General features: G+C 38.7%; 1 protein-coding gene across 3 annotated transcripts in view; it reads left to right on the forward strand.

Moving 5' to 3' along the window:
* Ankfy1 (ankyrin repeat and FYVE domain containing 1) overlaps window positions 1-23,524 on the forward strand; it is a 74,157-nt gene that overhangs the window by 25,158 nt on the left and 25,475 nt on the right. For all 3 annotated transcript variants that reach the window (XM_019205602.2, XM_019205603.2, XM_019205604.2), the window contains exons 4-10: window positions 4,863-4,998; window positions 7,729-7,852; window positions 9,404-9,553; window positions 9,870-10,035; window positions 17,130-17,334; window positions 20,548-20,616; window positions 20,824-21,023. In XM_019205602.2, the coding sequence (XP_019061147.1) occupies window positions 4,863-4,998; window positions 7,729-7,852; window positions 9,404-9,553; window positions 9,870-10,035; window positions 17,130-17,334; window positions 20,548-20,616; window positions 20,824-21,023 (1,050 nt within the window). The remainder of the gene's footprint in view (window positions 1-4,862; window positions 4,999-7,728; window positions 7,853-9,403; window positions 9,554-9,869; window positions 10,036-17,129; window positions 17,335-20,547; window positions 20,617-20,823; window positions 21,024-23,524) is intronic.

The raw sequence follows: 23,524 nt of genomic DNA on the forward strand, positions 1-23,524 counted from the left end.
AAAAAAAAAAAAAAGAAAACCATTAGATTCTGAGGTGTTCTTCATAAAATGTATAACAGAATCTTTTTTTGTGGGGGGGGGAGTTTGAGACAGGGTCTCACTTTGTAGTTGAGACTGTCCTGGAACTTGCTGTGTAGCCCAGGCTGGTCTGGAACTCACAGTGATCCTCCTGCCTCAGCCTCCCGAGTGCTGGGATTACAGGTGTGTGCCACCACGCCGGCATGTATAACAGAATTTTGATTGCATGGATAGCTTACAAAGATTAGAAGAAATAATAAAATGTTGAAAACTTTCAACTTTGTTAGAAAAAATCTGAGAATAAATTACCATCTTTTAATATCTGTTATCAAAGAGTGATGATCCTAGTAACTCTGAGGCTCATGAATTGGTACTCTTTTTTTGTTGTTTTCTTTTGAGGCAGAGTCTCACTGTGTAGTTCAGACTGGCCTTGAACTTATGGCTATCCTTCTGCTTCAGCCTCTCCCCAGTGCTAGGATCACAGTCATGCACCACTAACCCAGTGAAGTTAGTACTCTTGCACATAACCAGTAGTATCATAAATACATTTTAAGAATATTATAAAGTAATTAGAGCTATGAAATGTTTTTACTTTTTTTAAACCTCATTGTCAGACTTCTGGGGTCTTATTTAAATAATTCAGACAACATTGATGTTGGGGATCAAACTTGAGTCCTTGTGTTTGTGAGGCAGGTGGTTCTACCACTGAGCTAAATCCCCGGCCTGATGTTAATTATGATTTCATTTGCAATTTTGAAATATTTAACCAAAATACATAAGAATAGGAAAGCAAAATAACTGTTCTAAGAACAAATGTATAGTGTAAAATAATTGCATAAAAACACAGAAAATTGCATGAAGGTATAGCAAATCTCATGTAAGCATTGACTTTAAAATTTTGCTTTATACTAAACTTTCTTTAGTACATCTTATCACGTAAGAGCACCTTTAACTCAGTGCTCTCTGGCCACAAGATTGCTTAACTGTGAATCAGGTTTTTAGGAGTTTAGAGAAGTTTAATGTTAATAGTGCTTGTCACTATTAAGCGAGGGTATGGCTCAGTGGTAGAGCACTCGCCTGTTACCATGTGCAAGGTCCCAGATTCAATACCGCCCCCACCATAAAAACAAAACACCAAAGTCCTTGGGCTGTCTGCCTGTTATAAATAATTAGCACATATTGATCTTGCTGTCAGGTTTGTTTTGAGGAATGAGCCACTTCAGAGGAGATGGTTTTTGTGGCTTTGATAAATGAGACACCTACCACAGTAGCTGAGATTAGAGCCTGTGGGTGTTTTCTTTAAGAGGTTTTTCTTTGCAGTGTGTTATGAGGAAGAGGTGGTGGTGTATGTAGCCCTATTTGTGTTTCGCAGTGTGTTTTTCCCAGCAGTCTTCCTCTGGGCTTAGGTATGAGTGTCTAAATCTGGGGTTGCAGCAGCTGGAACCGCTTGGAAGCCTATGTTATGTGATAGATACCTGGAAGCAAATTGAAGGACAGTGGAAATAGGCTCATGCAAACAAGTATATAAATAGCATAAAAGCTGTTTTAAAGGTTGAACTTTTCCACACTTAGCGATGCCATAAAACATTTTATGGACTGCCAAGTCTGATGGCGCATCCCTATAATCCCAGCACTTTGAAGGCTGAGGCAGGAGGATCACCATGAGTTCAAAGCCAGCCTGGGCTACACAGTGTGTTCAAGGACAACCTGAAGTACATAGTGAGACCCTGCCTCGAAAAAAAAATTATAAATTTATCAGTGTTCTGCTTCTTCAGAATTATTCCATTGACATAACAAGTTTTTAGTGGCAAGCTCCTTTCCTGGCATTAGGGATACAAAACTGAATTCTTGCTTATATGGACATTAGGAAAACTGACTTCTTAAGCTTTGCATTTTTCTTTTGTTTTTTTTGTTTTTGTTTTTTGGTACGGGGATTGAACTTGGGTCCTTGCTCTTTTCAAGATAGGGTTGTATGAGAGGAATAATTTTTGCTTTCTGTTTGGGGCAACTCAGGACAAATCCATGACCTACTCTTGAATTTTTTTGTTAAAATGGTCACTGAAGTATTAAACCAATTTAAAGAGCTAAGTCAGAAATTCACCTTACTGCTTGGTAGGGTGGTGAATGCCTATAATCCCAGCTACACAGAAGGCTAAAGCCAGCCTGGGCAACTTAGACCCTGTCTCAAAATAAAAATGTAAACAAAAGGTAGATCAGTGGTAAAGTGCCACTGGATTCAATATTCAGTATTACTAAAGAAAGAAGAAAGAAATTAACTTACCTACTTCGAATACTTATTTTGGACAGCTAGTGACTGGGCAAGGTGTTATACACCTGTCTCTGGGAAGCTGAGGCAGGAGGATTGCAAGATCGAGTCCTGCCTTGACTGTTTACCGACTTAGCAAGACCCTGCCTCATAATACAGGAGGACTATGGATATAACTTAGTACACAGGTCTGGGTTCAATCCCCAGTATGGGGGAAGGAGAGATACATTTTTACTACATTACTGAGGAAGATAAAAGAAAAAAAATAAACCTTAAGATCATGCTGGCGCCATTTCAGTGTGTTCTCTTCAACCCCCCGCCCCAATAGCCATTTGTTTCAGGAGGAGATGGTGAATTGACCTGGTTCAGGTAAATCAGAAGTCTACAATTCTCACTTGACTTTACTCCCTTCACATCGCTCTTCCCTGTTGTGTGTAGTTGCAACAGAGGGGGTTAAACAGAGGTTATTAAGTTAATAAGGTGTTCTTGATCCTTATTGCACTTTCCCTAGATAGTCAAGAATTGAGTATAGTTTCTTAAACCTTAGTGAGCATTAAAATAGTATAGAGCACCTGTCAAAACAGAAATGCTGGGCCCCTCAGTAGATCTGAAGTAGGCCCGAGAATAGGACTAGCCTAGGACCACACTTTGAGAGCAGTGGTGCAGACCATGACTTTAAGTGGTCCTCTGTTCATCACTGTCTTAATACTACCAAAGACTTCAAATGTTTTATGTCATGATTTTTGACCCAAGTGCTTTCCCTGTTACTTTACAGTCTTTACTTTCACTTAAAATTGTACCCTCAAAAATGTACATAAGTAATGCATGCTCATTAAATAAAAATCAGGGTACCTAGCCCTCCAGAGGCTGAGACAGAAGGATCACCATGAGTTCAAGGCCAGCCTGGACTACATAGTGAAACCCTGTCTCAAAAAAAAAAAAATTAGGGTAAAGAAACTAAAAGAAGAATTAGTTATGCAGTAATCCTGGGCTGATATTTTAGTATATGTCCTTCCAGTCTCTTGATAGATCTTCAAAACTCAAATGTTTATGGTATGTAAACACATTCACATACATACCCACTTGAACACCTGCACATACATGTACATACAAAAATAAGGTGTTTGACATTATTTTTTTGCCTGTTTTTACTTGCCACATAGTAAATATCTTTTCATGTTGATGATCTGTATGGTTTTAATTGCTGCAGATTTTACACACAAAATGCTTTAATAAGTTCTTCATCTGCTGCCTGCCTTGTAAGCACAAGGTCCTGAGTTCGATTCCCAGTACTGAAATAATAATAATAATAAGTAGTAGTAGTAGTAGTAGTTCTTCACTGTTGGATCCTTAGGAGTTTTGTACCAGTTTTTTATTATTAAAAATTACAGGGCTGGGGATTTAGTTCAGTGGTTCTGCCGCCTGCCTCACACCGCAAGGTCCCAAGTTTGATCCCTGGTACCAAAAAAAAAAAAAAAAAAAAAAAATTTACACTAGCTAGGTGAGATGGCACACCCCCGTAATTCCACCTACTTAGGAAAGTGAGGTAGGAGGATTGCAAGTTCAAGGCCAGTCTGGGCAATTTAATGAGACTATAAATAAGAAAAAATGAGAAAAGAAAGTGGTGGTGATGTAGCTCAGTGGTAGAGTACTTGTCTAACATGCACAGGGCTCTGGGTTCAATCCCCAGTACCGCAGAATAAGAAAAAAATAATAACAACAATTCACTGAGTTTCTTAACTCATTTATGCCAAAGATTGCAATTTTTTTGTTTTGCATGAAATTCATATATGTTACCTAGAAAAATTCAGGGAACATGCTTTTGAAAAGACCCAAACCCATGTGTTCCAAAAATGGAACACAAGGCATTGAGGAATTAATATGTGTGTTTCTGTGTTTCCCATTGTCCCCCTCCCCCCCGTTTTCTTTCTTTCTTGTTCTCCTGTATTGAGTATCTTTCTTTATCTTTTTACTTTTAAGACAGGGTCTTGCCCACTTAGTAAATTGCCCAGGCTGGACTGGAATTAGTAATCCTCCTGCCTCAACCTCCTGGACTTGCCCAGTTGTTTACTTAGGATAATAATTTCTGTATAAATGCTATGTGAAAGATTATGTACTTGTAAAAATACCTGTTAGTCTGAGAGACAAAAAATGAGTTGAGTTTAAATTGCATTTATTGATAATGAGTATTGGCTATTTTTAGTTATCTCCATGAATTTACCTACTTATATCTGTTTTCCACTTTTCCATTGAGTGCCCAAATTTTCATTTTTATTTGCAAGGTGTTTTTATTAGAAAGTTAACTTTTTGATTATGTTTCAAATGTTGGTCCTGGTTGATATGAGTTAAATCTAAATAGTTTCATTGTCCCCACCCTCTGTCCCATGCAAAACTTTTCACATTTTCCTGGAGTCAGCTGCTGACCAGATTGCTTCATCACTATTTTTAATGGTTGAACATTGTCTGAGTTGGGTATAGCACAGTTTACTTGTGTAGCCTCAGATTGTAGGGGTTCTTCAAAGGCTCAAATATGTCATCCAGTGCTTTTTCAGCCTTTCTACTTTCTTTTTTTAACTAGATGCTAATCCTGAGGTGACAATGACAATGCTTCGCTGGATCTATACGGATGAATTGGAATTCAGGGAGGATGATGTGTTCCTGACTGAATTGATGAAACTAGCAAATCGGTTTCAACTACAGCTCCTTAGGGAGAGGCAAGTCACAGCAGATATATTCAAGCACCTCAGATGGTGGTGGCTGAGCTTTAATTATGCCAAGCTCTGGGAAAACAGCTGCTTCTGCTAATGTAAATAACTTTTGCAGGGTGTTCTTGTTAAAGGTGATGGTGGGCTGGGATGTAGCTCAGGGGTAGAGCGCTTGCCTAGCATGTGCAAGACCCTGGGTTCAATCCCCAGTACCCCTAAATAAATTAAAAGTGATGATGGAGACAGAGTCTGATATCTCCCTTTCTTTGTGTAACTTGTAAGCTAAATTTTGCCAATAATATTTGATACTCTCTTTTCTTTCACTTGTCTGTTACCTGAGATTACATAGCTTTGTGAACTGATAAATTGAATATGAAATAATGCAATCCAGGGTTCAAACTGTCAACTTTTCCTTACATTTTATTTCACCTTTTAATAAAGTATGTTCATACTTAAATTAAGCGGTAAGTTTTATAGCCAATGTTTCTAAGATCTCACTTTTTTTTTTTCTCACTTCATTTAAGTAACTGCATTCATTTAAGTCCTGGGTAGATAACTTGCTGTGTTTTTTGTAGTGCATTTTCTCTGTTGTTCCAAGTTGGTATTTTGGGACTATAAAATACAAAATGTACACGAAATGTCAGGCAAATGTCCTTGAGTATTTGTTGGAGGTGTGGCTCTTGTAGTCAGCTTGGTTGATAAAGAGTGTCTTTTGACATCACTTAGTGATTTTTTTTTCCTACTCTTGGGTGCATGAGCAAATGGCTTTTCTCATGGGTGGGTGAAGAACTGGTTCCAGCCCCCACAAGATGCTTCGCCTGTTGCTGTGTTGCCTTGCCCAAGAGAGCCAAGAGAGACTGTGGCCTAGAGCTGCTTGCTGTTTGCAGTGGAGCATTGTTTCCTCTGGGGTGGCCCATGGTGACCCATGTGAATTTGTATACAGCATACAACAACCTAATTGATGTGAGCTTTGGAGAGCATTTCAATACCTCAATACAATTTTAAGAAAACGTCCAGGTTGTGTAGAGTAGGTTTTTAGTGGAATATTTATTAGCAAAATAATATAAAGTTACTAGCAAAGCTAACTTTACTGTTGAGGCCTTGTGATTAACTCTTCTTTTGCTCATTTTGTGAATTTTTGAACCATCTACAAGTGAACTGGCGCTGCTTTTAATTAGATTGAGTATAATTTATATAATTGTTTTTTTCAGATTTCCTGTGTTTTTTTTCATTGACCATGTCAGACTTGCTTATAAATGAAATTGCTCTGATAAAAATGCCCTAGGGTTAGTGTAGTATAGAGAATTATATTGTGTAACAGATTCTTTAATTAAAATGTTGTTTGTTGACTGATTAGGTTTTATAACTATCAGCATTACCCGCTGCTCAAACAAGAACTGTTAAATGTGGGTATTAAGTTGTTATCTGTCATGGCTTTTAAGAGCTAGGATGGAAGAGACCCAGGAATGGATTTAAGTGTTGGCCCTTAAAAGGGTCAGAATGCTCACTACTGTCAGGAGGAGAAATGACATGTTTGAGATAGTAAGTGAAAGAACTCTTGACAAATGTATACAGTTCAATATGAAGCAAGTGTTGATCATTTAGGTTTTTTTTTTTTTTTTTTGGTACTGAGGATCAAACTTGGGACCTTGCACTTGTGAAGCAGTTGGTGGAACCACTGAGCTAAATCCCTGGCCCCTTAATTTGTACTTTTAAAATGAGGTTTATTGTTTTTGTGCATCAGCGTGCTTTTTTTTTTTTTTTTTTTGGTACTGGGAATTGAACTCATGACTTTAAGCTTGCCAGGCAGGCACAGTGCTGCTGAGCTACATCTCCGGCCCAGTATATTATAGTTATTTTGGATGGGCTTTTCAAATACAGCTTTATATATTGAGTTATAGTTAATATACCATTACACATTTGCCTTTTGGGAGGACTTTTAAGGAAGCATTAATTTCTTGAGCTGTGCTGGTAGGAAGAGAGATGTGTTCCATGTGATTAAATGTCAAAAGGCTGAAGTCAGTCTATCACTGTTAGATTTTAAAATTACCAGTGTATATGTTTGACAAGTTTCATGTGATTACTTTTGGGCTAGGGATAAGGCAGTGGAAATTTTATACTTAAGAAGTTTATCTGGAGGTTATTTGATTCTTACCAGAATTGAGTAAAATAATATCATAATGGTCTGGTGTGGTGGCACTGCCTGTAATCACAGCACTTGAGAGGCTGAGGCAGAAGGATCATTGAGAGTTGGAGGCCAGCCTGGGATACATAATGAGTTTGAGGCCAGCCTAGGCTATGTAGCAAGATCGTATCTCAAAACAATAAACAAACTAACAAAAAATAATGTCAATGAATTATAGTAGTTTTGTTTTGTTTTGCTTATTTATTTGTGGTACCATGGATTGAACTCAGATTCTTGTGCTTGCAAGGAAGGTAGTGGCACCACTGAGCTAAATCCCCAGCTCTAGTAGTTTTAAAATATGGGAGCGGAGCCCAGCTGTAATTTTTTTGAGGGGGTACTGGGAATCGAACTTTTAAGACCTTGCGCTTGAAAGGCCAGCGGTGACACCACTGAGCTGAATAAATCCCTGACCCTCAGCTGTAATTTATTCAAAGCCACTTAGTTTAACCTTATACCTCGTATCACAGCAAGCCAGTGAAGATTATTGCTTTGATTTATTCATTTATGAATATATTTGTCTTAATAATATTTGCATTATTAATTTTCTCTTATAGATGTGAGAAGGGCGTTATGTCTCTGGTGAATGTTAGGAACTGCATTCGCTTCTATCAGACTGCGGAGGAACTAAATGCCAGCACACTGATGAACTACTGTGCAGAAATTATTGCAAGTCACTGGGTGAGTGAAAGACTGAAGGAAGTAGTTGAAGCCCTCTCTTGGGCAGTTGGAAGACCCAGGGATGGGACCCAATTCTGTAGGCAGTCACCTCTCTGTTACCTAGCTTTCTCTTGTTACAGTATTGAAGAATATGTAGTTGAATTAGATAATTTGTTAGACTTTCTTCAGTTCTGAAACTCTGATGATTCTGTGATTCCAGAGTGGAGGGACGGAAAGTAGTTCTGGTTCAGAAACAGGATTGGAAGGAGGAGTTACCTGCCTTCCTCCTTATGTGGACACTGTAACCACGCTGTAGAAGTAGGAGGCTGTTGTGTGCCAAGCAAGCCTGGTTACTCAGCAGTGTCATTTCAGTGTTCTCTTGCTTTCTTTTTCAGATGGAGGCACAATTAAACTTAGATTTGCCTTTCTTACTTAGCTTTTATTAAACAGATCAATTTTACATTTCTTTGTTGTGTTGTTTCACATTTTAAAAAAACCAGGGTAGGCTTGCTTGCTTGCTTTCTTTCTGACTATTTTGAGACAAGTTCTTACTATTTAGCCTAGGTTGGCCTTGAACTTACTGTGTAGCCCAGACTGGCCTCGAACTCTGCGACCCTCCTGCCTCAGCCTCCTGAGTATTGGGATCATAGGCATGCCCCACTATACTTGGCTAGGGCTGTGTTTTTAAATTAGGTTTTTTGAATTGTTTGGTATACAACAACATTGTAGAAAGAGTGCTAGTGTTTCAGAAAAGATGCCTAAAAGAACTGTCTTTTAAAAATTGAAATAGGAGCTGGACCTAATAGCACACGCCTATAATCCAAGCACTGGCAAGGCTGAGGTAGGAGGATTGCAAGTAGTGGTCATCCTGAGCTACATAGTGAGTTCAAGGCCAGCCTGAGCTACATAGTGAGACATTTTAGTCTCAAAAACTAAAAAAAAAAAAAAAAAAAAAAGAGGGCCGAGGATTTAGCTCAGTGGTTCTGCCACCTGGCTTGCAAGCGCAAGGTCCCATGTTAGATCCCCGGTACCAAAAACACTAAAAAACAAAAAGAGAATTGAAACAGAAGTGGTAACGTTTCTCTGTTGGTAGGTGAAAATAAAGAGACCAGTAGGAGAGACAGCTGTGACTCAGGGGAGAGAGTTTGTGGAAGTTCTGATTAATTTTGTAATTGCTGTCTTGGTAGGCATGGGGCAGGACTCTCACATGGTGCTTCTTATTGAATGTCAGTGGTGCTCAGGCTGTCCCGCCTTACTGAGGTGCACAGTGGTGCCATCATAGCATGCAGGTGCGGGAGATGGGCCTCTTGGCTCCAGGTCCTAACTCAGCAGCTATTCAGTCATGTCTAAACGTGCAAGTTATTTAGCCTCTGTGTGCTTCCTGTCTTCTGTAAAATGAAGATGGTAATAGGACTTACTTGGTAGGGTTTTTGTGAGGGTTGACTTACTTGAGAAATGTTAAGCCTTTAAAGTAGTACCTGACATTCATAGGCCTAAGGCTGAATAAATGACAGTTTGTGTTATTGTTAATACTTTATCTGTTTTCCTTTTCACTGTGTTTTTAATCACTAGGATGATTTACGAAAGGAGGACTTCAGTAGCATGAGTGCTCAATTGTTATACAAAATGATCAAATCCAAGACAGAATACCCATTACATAAAGCTATCAAAGTGGAAAGAGAAGACGTGGTCTTCCTTTATCTGATTGAAATGGATTCACAGGTATTTGTCCTTATTTTTCTTTATCTAAAACCGTAATGCTTGAGTTTTTCTCTGTAGTGCTCTTCAGTTCCTTCTGAGCCATGACTGGCACAATCTTTAATGTACATGTTTCTATTAATAGCTTGCTCAAGGAAATCTGGGCTTGTATTCTGCTGCTCAGGATTCTTCCAGTCTTAGTTCATTGCCCAATTCAAAAGCCACTTCCACATTTTTCAGTAGTTGATTTAGCAGTATCTGACTTCCAGGGCCAAGGTGAGAGAAATTAAAACAAGTTATATCTGCTACTCAATGTCGACTTACAACTCTGTCTTTGCAGCTCCCAGGGAAGCTGAACGAAGTGGATCATAACGGAGACCTTGCATTAGATCTAGCACTTTCACGACGACTAGAGAGTATTGCCACCACGCTGGTTACTCATAAAGCAGATGTAGACATGGTAGACAAGAATGGCTGGAGCTTGTTACATAAAGGCATCCAAAGAGGTAGGAAGAAGCATATCTTATATTTTTTTCTGCAGGCAATATTTTTTTATCCATGTGTATGTGTTTTTGTTTTGGGTTTTTTTTTTTTTTTTTTTTTTTTTTTTTTTTTTTTTGTACCAGAGATTGAACTCAGGACCCTGTGCTTGCAAGGCAGGTGGTGGCACCACTGAGCCAAATCCCTGGCTATCCATGTGTTTGGAGGCTACATGGCAGAATTTGTGGTCATTGGGTCAGAGGAGGGACTGAAGACCTATTGCTTGTGCTTTGGTAGTTTGGCTTTTCATGGTGCCAACATGGCCTGAGGAAGAAAGATATAAAGATGGCCTTTGAGAGGAAGTACCTTTTACTTGTGAACAGTTGATACATTTACTTGTTCAGTAATTATCACTTTTCTAAGAATTGTGCTAGGAAGACTGAAGGTTTGTGTCCCCGCATGAATATAAGGAAAGTGTCAAAACCATGAACTTTTTTTTTTTTTGGTACCACGGATCAAACTCAGGACCTTGAGGCTTGCAAGGCAGGCACGGTACCACTGAGGTAAATCCCCGGCCCCATGAACATTTTAAGTATATTCTTGGGTTCAGAGTTTCCTCTTTCACAGACTAGACTTCTGACATGGCAGAGTGATAGTTTTGTTTGAATGAACTTTTTGGCTGTGCTGGGAGCCAAACCAAGGGCCTTGTGAATGTTAGACAAGCACTCTCCCTATTACTGAGCTGCCCTAAATTAACTTTTCAAGTTGAAAATAAAGGGCCAGTTTTTTTGTTTTTTTTCTGTGCCCTTATTTATTTGTATATCTCAAGTGGATCTTGTTTTAACTTTGCTCTGCTGTGGGTTTTTTTTTTTTTTTTTTTTTTTTTTTTTTCCTACAGTCTTTTGAAACATAATCTTACTTTGTAGTTCAGGCTGGCTTTGAACTCACTGTGTAGCCCAGGTTGGCCTCAAACTCACGGTAATCCTGTCTCAGCTGCCCGAGTGTAATCCTGAGTGGGATTACAAATGTGCACCACCATGGCTGGCTTGCTGTGGTCATTTTTGACAGAACAAGAATGAAGAGGTAGAATTCTTATATGGAGTAAAAGCTTTCAAAAGTGTGAAAGCCTTCATTTTGTAGAGAGATAGTTGGCTGGGCTGAAACATTTTGCCAAGCCACTTTACTAATGGACAACAAAGCCAGAATGTGTTGGTTTCACCACATAGTAACCATATTTATTTTAGCTTTCTGATTATGTATTATGATACAGTTCCTGTCTCTGATATCTTTGATGTTCACAAGTTGCTCCTTGTTGATGGAATGTTGTACTTCATTGTTGGTTTTGTTGCAACTGTGACTTTGTCCTTTGTGGGCAAAAGTTTGAATATAAATGCTCTACTAAGGCATATGAGTTTGCTGGCGGATAGAAAGGAAAATTTTGCTCATTATTGGGTAGGAAATCCTTAGAGCATGTCAGCATCAAGAGCAGATGCCTTTTTCCCAAGTACTTCTCTGCACTCTGCAGTCATTGGGTGTTCAGTACTGGATATGTGTTCAGTGGGGAACATTGCTGCCACACAGGGAATTGTTCTTTCCCATACTGTTTAGTGGCTGACATGTTTATTTTGGAAAAAAACACACTTGTTAACTAAAAGAAACAATTTGAGAATTATGTCCTTTTACTCTCAGGGAGTTAAATTCTTGTTTGATGAAAAACATTTTTGATGAGTTATTAAATATTTTGATGATTGCTTAATTACCAGAATTACCAAGAATTGGTGATACATTTTTGATACTTGAGATGATTTAATCTTCCACTCTGAATTTATGAATTGCCTACATCATGTGGGTTATAGTATGGACATAATAAACTTGATTGTTGCTATTTTTGTTAAGAGTGGCATGATGAAGTAGACAGAACAGTGGCTTTACAGAATGGATATGCTAGAGTATGAGTCCTACCCATTTACTGAGTAGAATGTCATTTGACACACCGAGTCTTCTTTTTCTCATCTATAAAGTGGTAATGATTTCCATTTTACTGAGTTGTGGAGAGGGTAGAAAACAGTGTTGGCATTGCAGCTGGCACAGTGGCTAAGAGTTGACTGGTGAAGTCAACCTGCTGGCTTTTATTTTGCCCTTCCCTGGCTTTTATTATTTGCCCAAAACAGATCGATTTCCTGCAAGAATTTAAACATTTTTTTCTCCTTCAACTTGTTGTCAGTCTGTTGAACTGCTTAAATGATTAAATTGAGTAATACACTAAGTTTACCTGTTAACCCTCAAATTCGTTGTGATAGGAGTGAAGGGATATCTTTAATACATGAGATTTAGGTCTAGCTCTGGGTATAAAGTAGAATCTGTAAACAAAATAGTGATTATCCTACTAACCAAGTATATCAGTCTTCAAAAGAATGCAGTATGCAGCCTGTGTCTGTGAGTCCATGGGAGGCTCACCTATGGCTGGACAGTTGCTATCCCCTTTAATTAATCTAATCTGGGCAACATGTAGCCTTGCTTTCATAAAAGATGTAATTTTTTTACTTTTAAGAAGTCTAATAATACAACTCAATGAGTGTCTCTCTTTCATTCTTTTCTTTACCCTTTTTATTGTTGTTGCTTTATGTTGTTTTTGTGGTTCTGGAGATTAAACCCAGGGCCTTGTGCCTGCTAAACAAGTGCAGGACCGCTCAGCCACATCTCCAGCTTCAGAGTTTTGTTTTGTTTTTCTTTTTCTTTGGTGCCAGAGATTGCAGGACTTTGCGCTTGCAAGGCGGGCGACAGAACCACTGAGCTAAATCCCTGACCCTAGACAGTTTCTTAAATAGAATGTTCCTGTCCAGTTATTTTTAGTAAATGTGAAAACAGTGCCATCTGTTGGAGGAGAATATAATATGGTTGGTGTTATTATCCTTTTGGTGGTACTAGGGATTGAACTCAGTGGCCTCTTGTATGCTGGGCAAGCACTGAGCCACATCCTTAACCTTTCTAAAATTTTATTTTGAGATGGATCTCATTAAGTTGCCCAGACTGGCCTCAAATTTGTGACCCTCTTGCCTTAGCCTCCTGAGTAGCTGGAATTGTAGAGGTACACCTGGCTGGTTTGTAGTCATTAAATACTAAAGTTTATGGGCTGTGCCCTTAATAAAATTTCTTTCAGAAAGCTACATTGAAAGAAAAACCATACATGGATTTAAAATTTTTAAAGTTTTAGTCGAGCATGGTGGCACATGCCTATAGTCCCAGCATTCTGGAAACTGAGGAAAGAGGATTGCCATGAGATCAAGGCCAACCTGAACAATATAGTGATACCCTGTCTCAAAACACAAAAACAAAATGAACAAAATAAAAACTTTTTTGTAGGAATATTTTTATGTGGAGAAATTACTACAGTAATACCTACAACAATGCCTGGCATTGTTGGTGAATGAGGTGATAAAGTAACTAGAACATTTAAGCACCAGAGGATTTTTTTTTGGCGGGGGGGGAGGGTACTGGTTATCGAACTCAGGGAGAAGTTTTTTTAAAAAAATAATTAATTAGGAGGGGGTGAAGGGAGGGCAGAGGTAAGGGAAAAAATGAGAATCAAGACTTGCCATGTAAAGGTACATGATCCCAACAATGAATGTAACTGTACTGTATCCCTAAATGTACCAATAAACTCAATAAAAAAAAATTAATTAATCAATTAATTATTTTGGTGCCAAGAATTGAACTCAAGGCCTCAAGCATGATAAGCATATGCTCTATTATGAGCTGCACTTCCAGCCTTAACTATTTTTAATAGAAGTCTTTCTAAAATGTATTACACATTTTATTCCAAGAAATTGTATAAATGGTGCTTCTTTTGTTTTTTGTTCTCTTTCTTTTTAATTGAGTTTATTGGTACATTTTAGGTATACAGTACAGTTACATTCATTATTGGGATCTTATACCTTTACATGATGAGTCTTGGTTCTCATTTTTTCCTGTTGTCCCTGCCCTCCCTTCACCCCCTCCGCCCCTCCCCATTTACAAACACTTTATTTCCATTTTTTCATTTTCTCATATTTTTTTCTTTTCTCTTATTCCCTTTCCCCTACCCTTCCCACTTTACCTACACCTTTAGCCCTTTTCTTCCTGTTTCACATTGTTAATTATCTCATTAGGATCTTGTGTACTATTACAGTTTTTCACACCAGAGAAACTATTCGGTATTTACACATGTGTGACTTATTTATTTCACTTAGGAGTATATTCTCAAAATGTATCCATTTTCCTATGAATGAATCTAATTTCTCATTCTTTATGGTTGAGTAGTATTTAGCTCAGCGGTTCTGCCGCCTGCCTTGCAAGCGAAAGGACCCAAGTTCAATCCCCAGTACCAAAAATAAAAGATAAATCAGTCTCCCATGAATTAAGAAATCTATTCCCTTTCTTAGTTCTGCAGTTTTTTTGGGGGGAGGGGGTGGGTACCAGGGATCAAACTCAGGACCTTGAGCTTGCGAGGCAGGTGGCAGAACCACTGAGCTAAATCCCAGGCCCAGTTCTGCAGTTTTTTGTTTTTGTTTCTTTTTGAGACGGTCTCACTATATAGTTGAGACTGACTTGGAAACTCAGTATGTAGCCCAGTCCAGTCTCGAACTTGCAGTGATTCTCCTGCCTCAGCTTCTCACGTGCTGGGATTACAGGCGTGCGCCACCATGCCCGGCCAGTTCTGCATTTTGATGTTGGTTGTCTCTTTCCTCTAGCTTTTTACCTTTGACTGATTTGCTTTCATGTGTAACATCAACAATGTTCCATTTCTTTTTTCTCTTTTGCCTCTTCTCCCCCTCCCCTCCCCTCTCCTTCTCTCCCCTTCTCCTTTCATCCCTTCCTCCCTTCCTTCCCTTTTTAATTTTGAAACAGAGATTTACTGAGTTGCCAGTACTGACCTCAAACTTTTGATCCTTCTGCCTCAACTTCCTAAACTGGAATTATATGCATGTGCCACCATTCCCACTTTAATAATTTTCAATTTCTAGTAATTTGCAAATAGCATTTTTGTGTGATATGTATGTAATATGAGTAAGAAAACTTAATTTTTGGATTTACTAATGAAATCTGATCTAAAAATTTGTCTTTTAAGAAGGCGTACAATGTTTATTATACCATCTGTCTAAATTTAGATATTTAGAGTTTTTTCCCCTGTGACTGTATCCTTTCTATGTGCGGCATTACCCAGTTTGTCTCCTGTGTGTATGGTGTACTGTATAAACATATTTTCATTTAAAAATGGGAGCAGAGCAATAACATTTTAGGAGAAAGTGTTAATAATGTTCTCAAACATCTCCCCAGGGCCTATAGAAGATACCAATGGGTACATAATACACAGGTAGAGATTAGTATTTGCCTGCCTTTCTTATCCCTATCTTCTTTCTGTATGGGAATAATTAGTGTTACCTAGAGACTACTGGGCACAATAGTCCAAGTAGAATAGCTCAGAATATTTGTCACTAGATGCTTTCTCTGTTCATTATCTTTGATATTGTGTATTCTTTTCTTATTTTCTTAACAAAGCATCACTTTATGTATAGCTAGTGTTTTTTATATTTTAAACTGTAAATAGAAATAAATCCAAGGAAGGTTGAACTTGAATCTTAGAGCAAATTTAATTCATCTTTGTTATCCTCAAAATTAACTTGACAAGTATATTTTACCCAGTTTTTGTACACGTTTTTTTTTTTGGTACTGGGGATCGAACTCGGGTCCTTGCGCTTGCAGGGCAGGCCACTGAACCGCTGAGCTAAATCCCCAGCCCTACACAAGTATTTTTAATATTAAATTGGTACTCATCGGATTACTGAGTTCTGAACTCAACCATGTATTTGTGGGTCTGACCAATCTAGAGGCATCTTTTCTTTAACGATATTTTCACCATTGCATACTTTTAACATCTTTAAATAAACTTAATTCTTGTTATTTTGTCAACATTTCAGGGTAGTTTTTTTTTATCATACAGAGAAATGAATCAAAGATGGTAAATTAAACTGTTAAATGATTTTATGTAAGTTATTCAGTCTTAATTTGGATATGCAGATAGCCTTAGGTAGACTCTTATACCTAACCACTCCAAATGTTAAGGTGAGGGACAGGTTCACAGAGAATCCCTTCTCTTGTGGTCAGGAAACAGGAGAAAAATAGTGAGTGAAAGAGAGAAATTGTGCTGGGGAGAATCTTGGAAGACCCCCCACTTTTGTTTTTTTGAGACAGGGTCTCATTATGTAGTTGAGACTGACCTGGAACTCACTAGGTAGCCCAGGCTGGTCTCAAACTCACAGGGATCCTCCTGCCTCAGCCTCCTGAGTGCTGGGATTACAGGCATGCGCCACCACGCCCAGCTATGGAAGCCCTTTTTTAGATGACTAAATGATGCCTTTGAAGGGTAAAAGACACCTCTCTCCCCAGTACTAGGGATTGAACCCAGGGAATGCTTTAGCCCTTTTTATTTCGAGACAGGATCTCATTAAGTTATATAGCCTGGCCTTAGATTTGTCATTCTTTCCCTCAGCCCCCTGGGGTAACTGGGATTACAGGCATGCACCACCTCATCCAACCTGGAATCCTCATATTCTTGAACAGTGAAGGGATATTGAGGTGAGGAGGAAGGAGAGATGATCACCAATAATCAAAACTTGGAGGCCAGGGATTTAGCTTAATGGTTTGGTGGCCTGCCTTGCAAGCGCAAGGACCCAAGTTCAATCCCTGGTACCAAAAAAAACAAAACAAAACAAAACAAAACAAAAAACTTGGACAGAGAACCTTTTGAATTGGAATCTGTATCTCCATGATCTCAGTGATAAATTTCCACTTACAAGTGTCCCAGGAAATTCCATCAGACACACCCAGTTTTTCTTCTTTTTTGGTATTGAAGATTAAACTTGGGACCTTGACTCTTTGTTTTTTGTTTTGTTTTTTTTTTTTTTTTGTTTATGAACTCAGGACCTTGTGCTTTTGAGGCAGGTGGTGGCACCACTGAGCTAAATCCTGGCCCCCTTTCTTCTTTATTTGTACGTTATCAGCCACTGCCTCTTAAGGAGAGCCAGAATGCCTTGTTCTGGCTGCTGTCATATGTTACTGTGTGTTGTTATTTCTCTTCAAGGAGATGTCTTCGCTTCTACTTTCCTTATTAAGAATGGGGCCCTTGTCAATGCTGCTACATTAGGGGCACAGGAGACACCATTACACCTTGTGGCATTGTATAGTTCAAAGAAACACCCATCAGAGACGATGTCTGAGATGGCACAGATTGCAGAGGCCCTTCTGCAGGCTGGTGCAAACCCCAACATGCAGGACAACAAGGGCAGGTAAGTTGGGGAGCTGAGAGACTGTGTGCTTCACCTCTGAGCTGAGAAGGGTATTTCATAGTGACACATATTTGGCATACAGGATATTTGATTATTCATTCTGATATTCATTGAAGTCACAAACATTTATGTGCCATGCAAGTAAGTGTTATGTCCTGGCAAACTGAAGACTTTGAATTTCTGAGTAATCTGTCTTCATGATGGATGGAACCAGAGTGGTCATCTTGTCAACTCTTCTAGTATGGTCTTCTTCAGCATATCTGTGAGGTCTATTTGTGAAAAAGTTCCCTATTTTAAACCCAGTTATATATACCTCTACTTGAGACAACTCTTTGTGCAGCTTGCAACCTTCTGTTACATAGCCCTTCACATATTCTGTAGTATTTATGTTCTTTTTGCCCCCTCCTAGGATTTAGTTGAGTTTCCATGTGGTCTAGAATCTCAGAAAGAGCTGCCTTCTTTAGGGAAGTCCTAAAGGCCACTTGAACCATCTGCATCACCAGCCACCTGTGGGGCGCACTTAGCTACTCAGTGTTTCATATCTTTAGAAACTCTCAGAAAGAAAAGAAGGCTGGCCATGGTGGCACATGCCTATAACTCCAGCACTCCAGAATGTGAGGCAGGAGCTCTAGGAAGCTCTAGGCCAGCATGGGCTACGTAACAAGAACCTGTCTCAAAAACAAAAACAAGGTTTAGCATATGTAAATCAATAAATGTTATACACAGTATTAACAGAGACAAGGACAAAAACCATGTGATCATCCCAATAGATACAAAAAAAGCATTCACCAAAATCCAGCACCCATTCATGATAAAAACCCTACAGAAAATTGGGATTGTCTTTATCTTTATCTCAACCTGATTAAGGCTACCTATGAAAAACCAACAGCCAACATCATAATAAATGGTCAAAAACTGAAAACTTTCACACTAAAATCAGGAACAAGACAAGGATGCCCACTATCACCACTCCTATTCAATATAGTTCTTGAAACAATAGCCACAGCAATTAGACAAGAGAAGTAGCACAAAGAATCAACAATTGGGATCTCATCTTATTAAAAAGCTGCACTTAAAGAGAAACCACCAACAGAGCTAAGAGACAGCCTACAGTGTGGGAAAAAATTTTTTGCCAGCTGTTCGTCAGAGAAAGGTCTATTATCTAGAATTTATAAAGAACTAAAAAAAATCAGACCCTCCCCCCAAATATAAAGACCAGATTCAAAAATGGGCATCTGAAATGAACAGACATTTCTTAGACAAAGATGTAAAAGCAGCAAATAAATATATGAAAAAATGTTCCACATCACTGGTCATTCGAGACATGCAGATGAAAACAACACTGAGATTCTACCTCACCCCAGAAAGAATGGCTGCTATCAAGAAATCAACCAATAGCAAATGCTGGAGGGTTTGTGGGGGAGAAAGGAACCCTTCTCCGTTGTTGGTAGGAATGCAGACTGGTGCAACCACTATGGAAATCAATATGGAAATATCTCAAAAAACTAGGATTAGAGGTCCCATTTGACCCAGCTATCCCTCTGCCGGGTATCTTCCCAAAGAATTAAAAGAATCATATCACAGTGATATATGTGCACCCATGTTTATAGTGGCACAGTTTGTAATAGCTTGGAAACAGCCCAATTGCCCATCAACAAGACTGGATAAAGAAAATGTAGTTTTTTATAAAATGGAGTGCTACTCAGCCATAAAGAATGAGAAATTACAGACATTTATAGCTAAATGGATGCACATTGAGGTGATACTACTCTTAAGTGAAATAAAGAGGACACACTTGTAAATACTCAATAGTTTCTCTGACGTGAGAAACTGAAAGTGTAAATAAAGATTAAAATGAATAACTGATGATGTCAAATAAGAAGAAAAGGTCCGAAGGGGTAGGGAAAGTGGGAGGGGTAGGGGAAAGCAATGAAAGGAAAGGAAAAAATCTGAGATGAGAAATGGAAACAAAGCTTTTGCAAATAGGGTAGGGGGTTGAAGGGAGAGCAGGGGAATGGGGAAAAAATAAAAACCAAGATACAACATGTAAAGGTACAAGTTCCCAATAATGAATGTAAATGTATACCTAAAATGTACCAATAAAACAATTTAAGAGGAAAAAAAAAAAGATAGGCAAAAACATGTTAAGAGAAAAAAAAATTCTGTTGTTTGGTTGTTAGAATAGGAAAATGAATTTGTGTGATAAAGTACTGTAATAAGATGGATATTCGTGAATCCCAGTATCATGTAATAATTAACCTTATTCCCCCAAATAATTACATCTTTATTCTCTTTGTAGATTCTTGGATTTTTTTTTTTTTTTTCATTCTGCTACAGTAAATTCTGGCAGTCTGATCATGAGATAGATGCCACCCTTGGCTCTGTGCTCTGCAGTGGCAATCTTCAGAGCACTTGAGCTAAATAAAAGTGGTGAGGAGGGTTAACTGTCCCTTTAGTCATTTTCACCCATTGCTCCTCTATTTTTTACTATCATATCATAGAAAATTATGGGGAAGGAAAAAATTTTTTCAGAATTGGTATAGGGTAGGTAAAGGAAAATATGCACACCTATGATAGAAAGTATTTTTAAACAAGAGCAACCTATGCACATTTAGTAAAGATGAATTGGGGAGTATTTTATACTTCTTCCTTTTATTGATTCTGGTCCTTCTTGTTAGTTAAAAAAAATGGTAACATATAAGCACATCTGATGTCTTAGTTACTTTCCTGGTAGATGGGACAAAATACTCAGTATCCACAACTGAAGGGAGGAGAAGTTTATTTTGACTCATGTTTCATTCCATAGTCAGCTGGCTCCAGGGCAGGATGGCAGGCAAAACGGCATGGTGGAGAAGAGCTGCTCATGGCCAGAAGGCAGAGTCAAGGCAGGAGCTGAAAAAGAAAGCACACCCTTTCAGGCCACGCCCCCATGACCTGTCTCTTCTGATGAGACCCCACTTCCAAAGTGCAAGTCAGCTGGAAACCTCCATATTCCACTCAACTTCCAGAAGCCTTGCTTCTGAGACCCTGAGGCTTTGAGGGGATATCTAGATACAAACCACACTATCTATTCCCGTTTTGATTCTTAGTCATGGTGTTAGAAAACTGTTGTGGAAATGTGGAGTTTCTTGTGAATGGTGATTTTACCTATGATTCTTGTCATCTCCTGCTGTGAGTAGTCCTGAATTGATGCCTCTTCTTTTTATCCTGCAGGACACCTTTACACTTGTCCATTATGGCCAGGAACGAATATGTATTTAATCAGCTGCTGCAGTGTAAACAGTACGTAGGGCGACATGGAGAAATGAAAAAGCAGTTGTAAGGGTGGGATTGTGAGTGAAAAATTCTTTTAAAACATCTTTTCGTGTTACAAATCTTAATAAGTAAAATTAAAATTAAATTCAAAAAGTGTAGAGAAAAAAAGTGAGGTTATTAGCAGTACAGTGTCAGAAGATTTTATTTGCTGTTCACGTTGCTCCTTTATTTCAGATTAGATTTAGAACTGAAAGATCATGAGGGCAGCACAGCTCTGTGGCTTGCGGTACAGTACATCACAGTGACTTCAGACCAGTCTGTAAACCCGTTTGAAGACCTCCCTGTGGTAAATGGGACTTCGTTTGATGAAAACAGCTTTGCAGCCAGACTCATTCAGTGTGGCAGCAACACTGATGCACCTGATACAGTGACAGGTAAAGCACAGCAGATCCCCGAGAGATGATGCTGAGCCTATCGAGGGAAGTGTTCTGTGAAGTATCGTGTAAATATTTTTAGATTTTATGAGATAGTTGCACTTTGTAGTTCAGGCAGCTCTGGACTGACAGTATAGCCCAAGCTGATCTCAAACTTGGCAGCAGTCTTCCTGCCTCAGCCTGCCCAGTAACCAGGATTACAGCCACGTGCTACCTTGCCTTGACCAACAGAAATTTAGCAAGTGAATACCATAAGAATTTGCTTACTCATTCATTTACCAGTACTGAGGTTGAACCCAGGGCCTTGCCCTTGCTGTGCAAACACTCCACCACTGAACTGTATCAACAGCCCAAGAATTTTCTACTTAATCTTCAATACAGTAAAAATTCAGATTCTAATTTTTTTTAATACTGTGCTTCAAACAATTTAGCCAGACACATATTTTAAGCTGAAATACTTATGTAGTTAATGAGGTGCTTTGGGGGACATTTTAGACTCAGAACTCCTTTTGCCCTCTTAAAAATTATAGCCCAAGGTGGGCATGATGGTGTATGCTTATAATCCCAGTATTGTGGGAGGCAGGGGGATTGCAAGTTGGAGCACAGCCTGGGCAATTTAGAGGCTTAGCAAGACCCTGTCTCAAAAGAAAAGATGCATGGCTGGGGAGGTGTTTCAATGCAGAGGCCCTGGGGATCAGTCCCCAGTAAAAGCATAAGCTGGGTAGAGGCAGTGATATAACACCTGTAATTGCCCCACTTGGGAGGTTGAGACATGGTGAGTTTGAAGCCATTCTGACTACACAGTGCCTGTTTCAAAAACCAACCAACCAATAAATAAAACCTATGGCTCACTTTGTGCTTTATATGGATCTCCATGCATGATTTAAAAACATGCCTTAGTTATTTGGAAAATACTGGCTCATGGAATTATGCCGATCTTCCATATGTTCACACATTTTTGAATTTATATCACCACTGATCTTATCAAAAGACTCTGTCTGCATTGAGAAGGTATCAAACTGAAGGTTGCAGAGAAGTTTGCCAAAATTTTCATTTTCATTTTAATGCTTATATTTTGTCATTGAGTGCAAAAACTGTTAATTGTTTTTCCTCACAACAGGCTCCTTTTGTTAATTTTCAGGAAAATGTCTTCCAAATAGCTATGTGTGAAGAATAATGTATTAGTCATTCTTTTGAATGAAAATACTGTTCTATGAGAAAATCTGGTAATTCAGCGTACACTTAATGCCATAAGTGCTTTTTCCTCCAACAGCATTGTACTTTGGTATAGTATGTAGCACAGTCTTTAGGTATACTTCTTTATTACAGAATTTTTCAGCCATGTACTCAGTGTTGAGATTTAATCAGTAATTTTTACTCATTTATCAAAGACCATCATAAGTAAAATTGGCTCTTTTACCCCCGATCTCCTAGTACACTTTGATACCATTCTTTTCATCTGCTTTGAGGCTACACAGTTTGACCCACTCTTGCTTTTGCACTATCAATAGACATGCGTGCTGGCCCAGAGACTTAGCTTAGTGGTGTCTAGCCTGCCTTGCAAACACATGGTCCTGAGTTCAATCTCTGGTGGTGGGGAGAGTACATGCCAACCCAGTGGGCAAGTAGTAATATTATGAAAATAGTTATGACCTCATGGACCCCCTGAAAGATTCTCAGAAGTCCACAGGCCACATGTAGAAACCCTGAGAACCATTGTTTTAATGTATTTCTTTGATCTGGCTAAACAGGGACATTTTAAGAATAGTGAGTTCCGTATATTTCATCATTTAGTATTATTGGCAATGTATAGGTATCACTAACAAAGAATTGACCCCACCCACCCAAAAGAAGATGAATATTGGCCTTTTTGCTTAAGAAGTTGATAATTAACTTTAAATAAAGATTAGGGCACTGGAGGGTACAAATAAAGGTTAAAGTAGTGGCAATCAGAAAACCAGTGGTTCATTCTCCAGTAGCACCAAAAACTAAAGGTTGTGAAATCACCATTCTAAATGACCTAAGAGCTAAAGGCAATAGTACTATAGACAGGGACTACAGGAAGAACCAACTGGTATTTCATGCTAATGAGCTCCAAAAAGCAATTATTAACTAAGCTTTAGTCTACAAATATGTATTGATTATTGGCCATGATTTTACTGAATTCTAATTTTTTTGTTTTGTTTTTTTGAGACAAGCTCTCCTTTTGTAGTCCATACTAGTCCTGAACTCACTATGTATTCCAGGCTGGCCTTGAATTCATGGTGATCCTCCTGCCTCTGCCTCCCAAGTGCTGGGATTACAAACATGCGCCACCACGCCCAGCTATTACTTTAAATTTTAACATGTGGATCCAGAATTACTTTTTCCTGTTGATTTGTGCCATTTCTCATTTTACCTGTAATTTCCTCAGTCCATTGGTTTTCAACAGTTTAGTAATGTTTTAGCAGTCACAAATTACTTTTTTTTTTTTTTTTTTTTTTTTTTTTTTTTTTTTTTTT

This window comes from Fukomys damarensis, unplaced genomic scaffold (genome assembly GCF_012274545.1).
Source record: "Fukomys damarensis isolate Sample0158 unplaced genomic scaffold, DMR_v1.0_HiC HiC_scaffold_13, whole genome shotgun sequence".
Taxonomy (NCBI): Eukaryota; Metazoa; Chordata; class Mammalia; order Rodentia; family Bathyergidae; genus Fukomys; species Fukomys damarensis.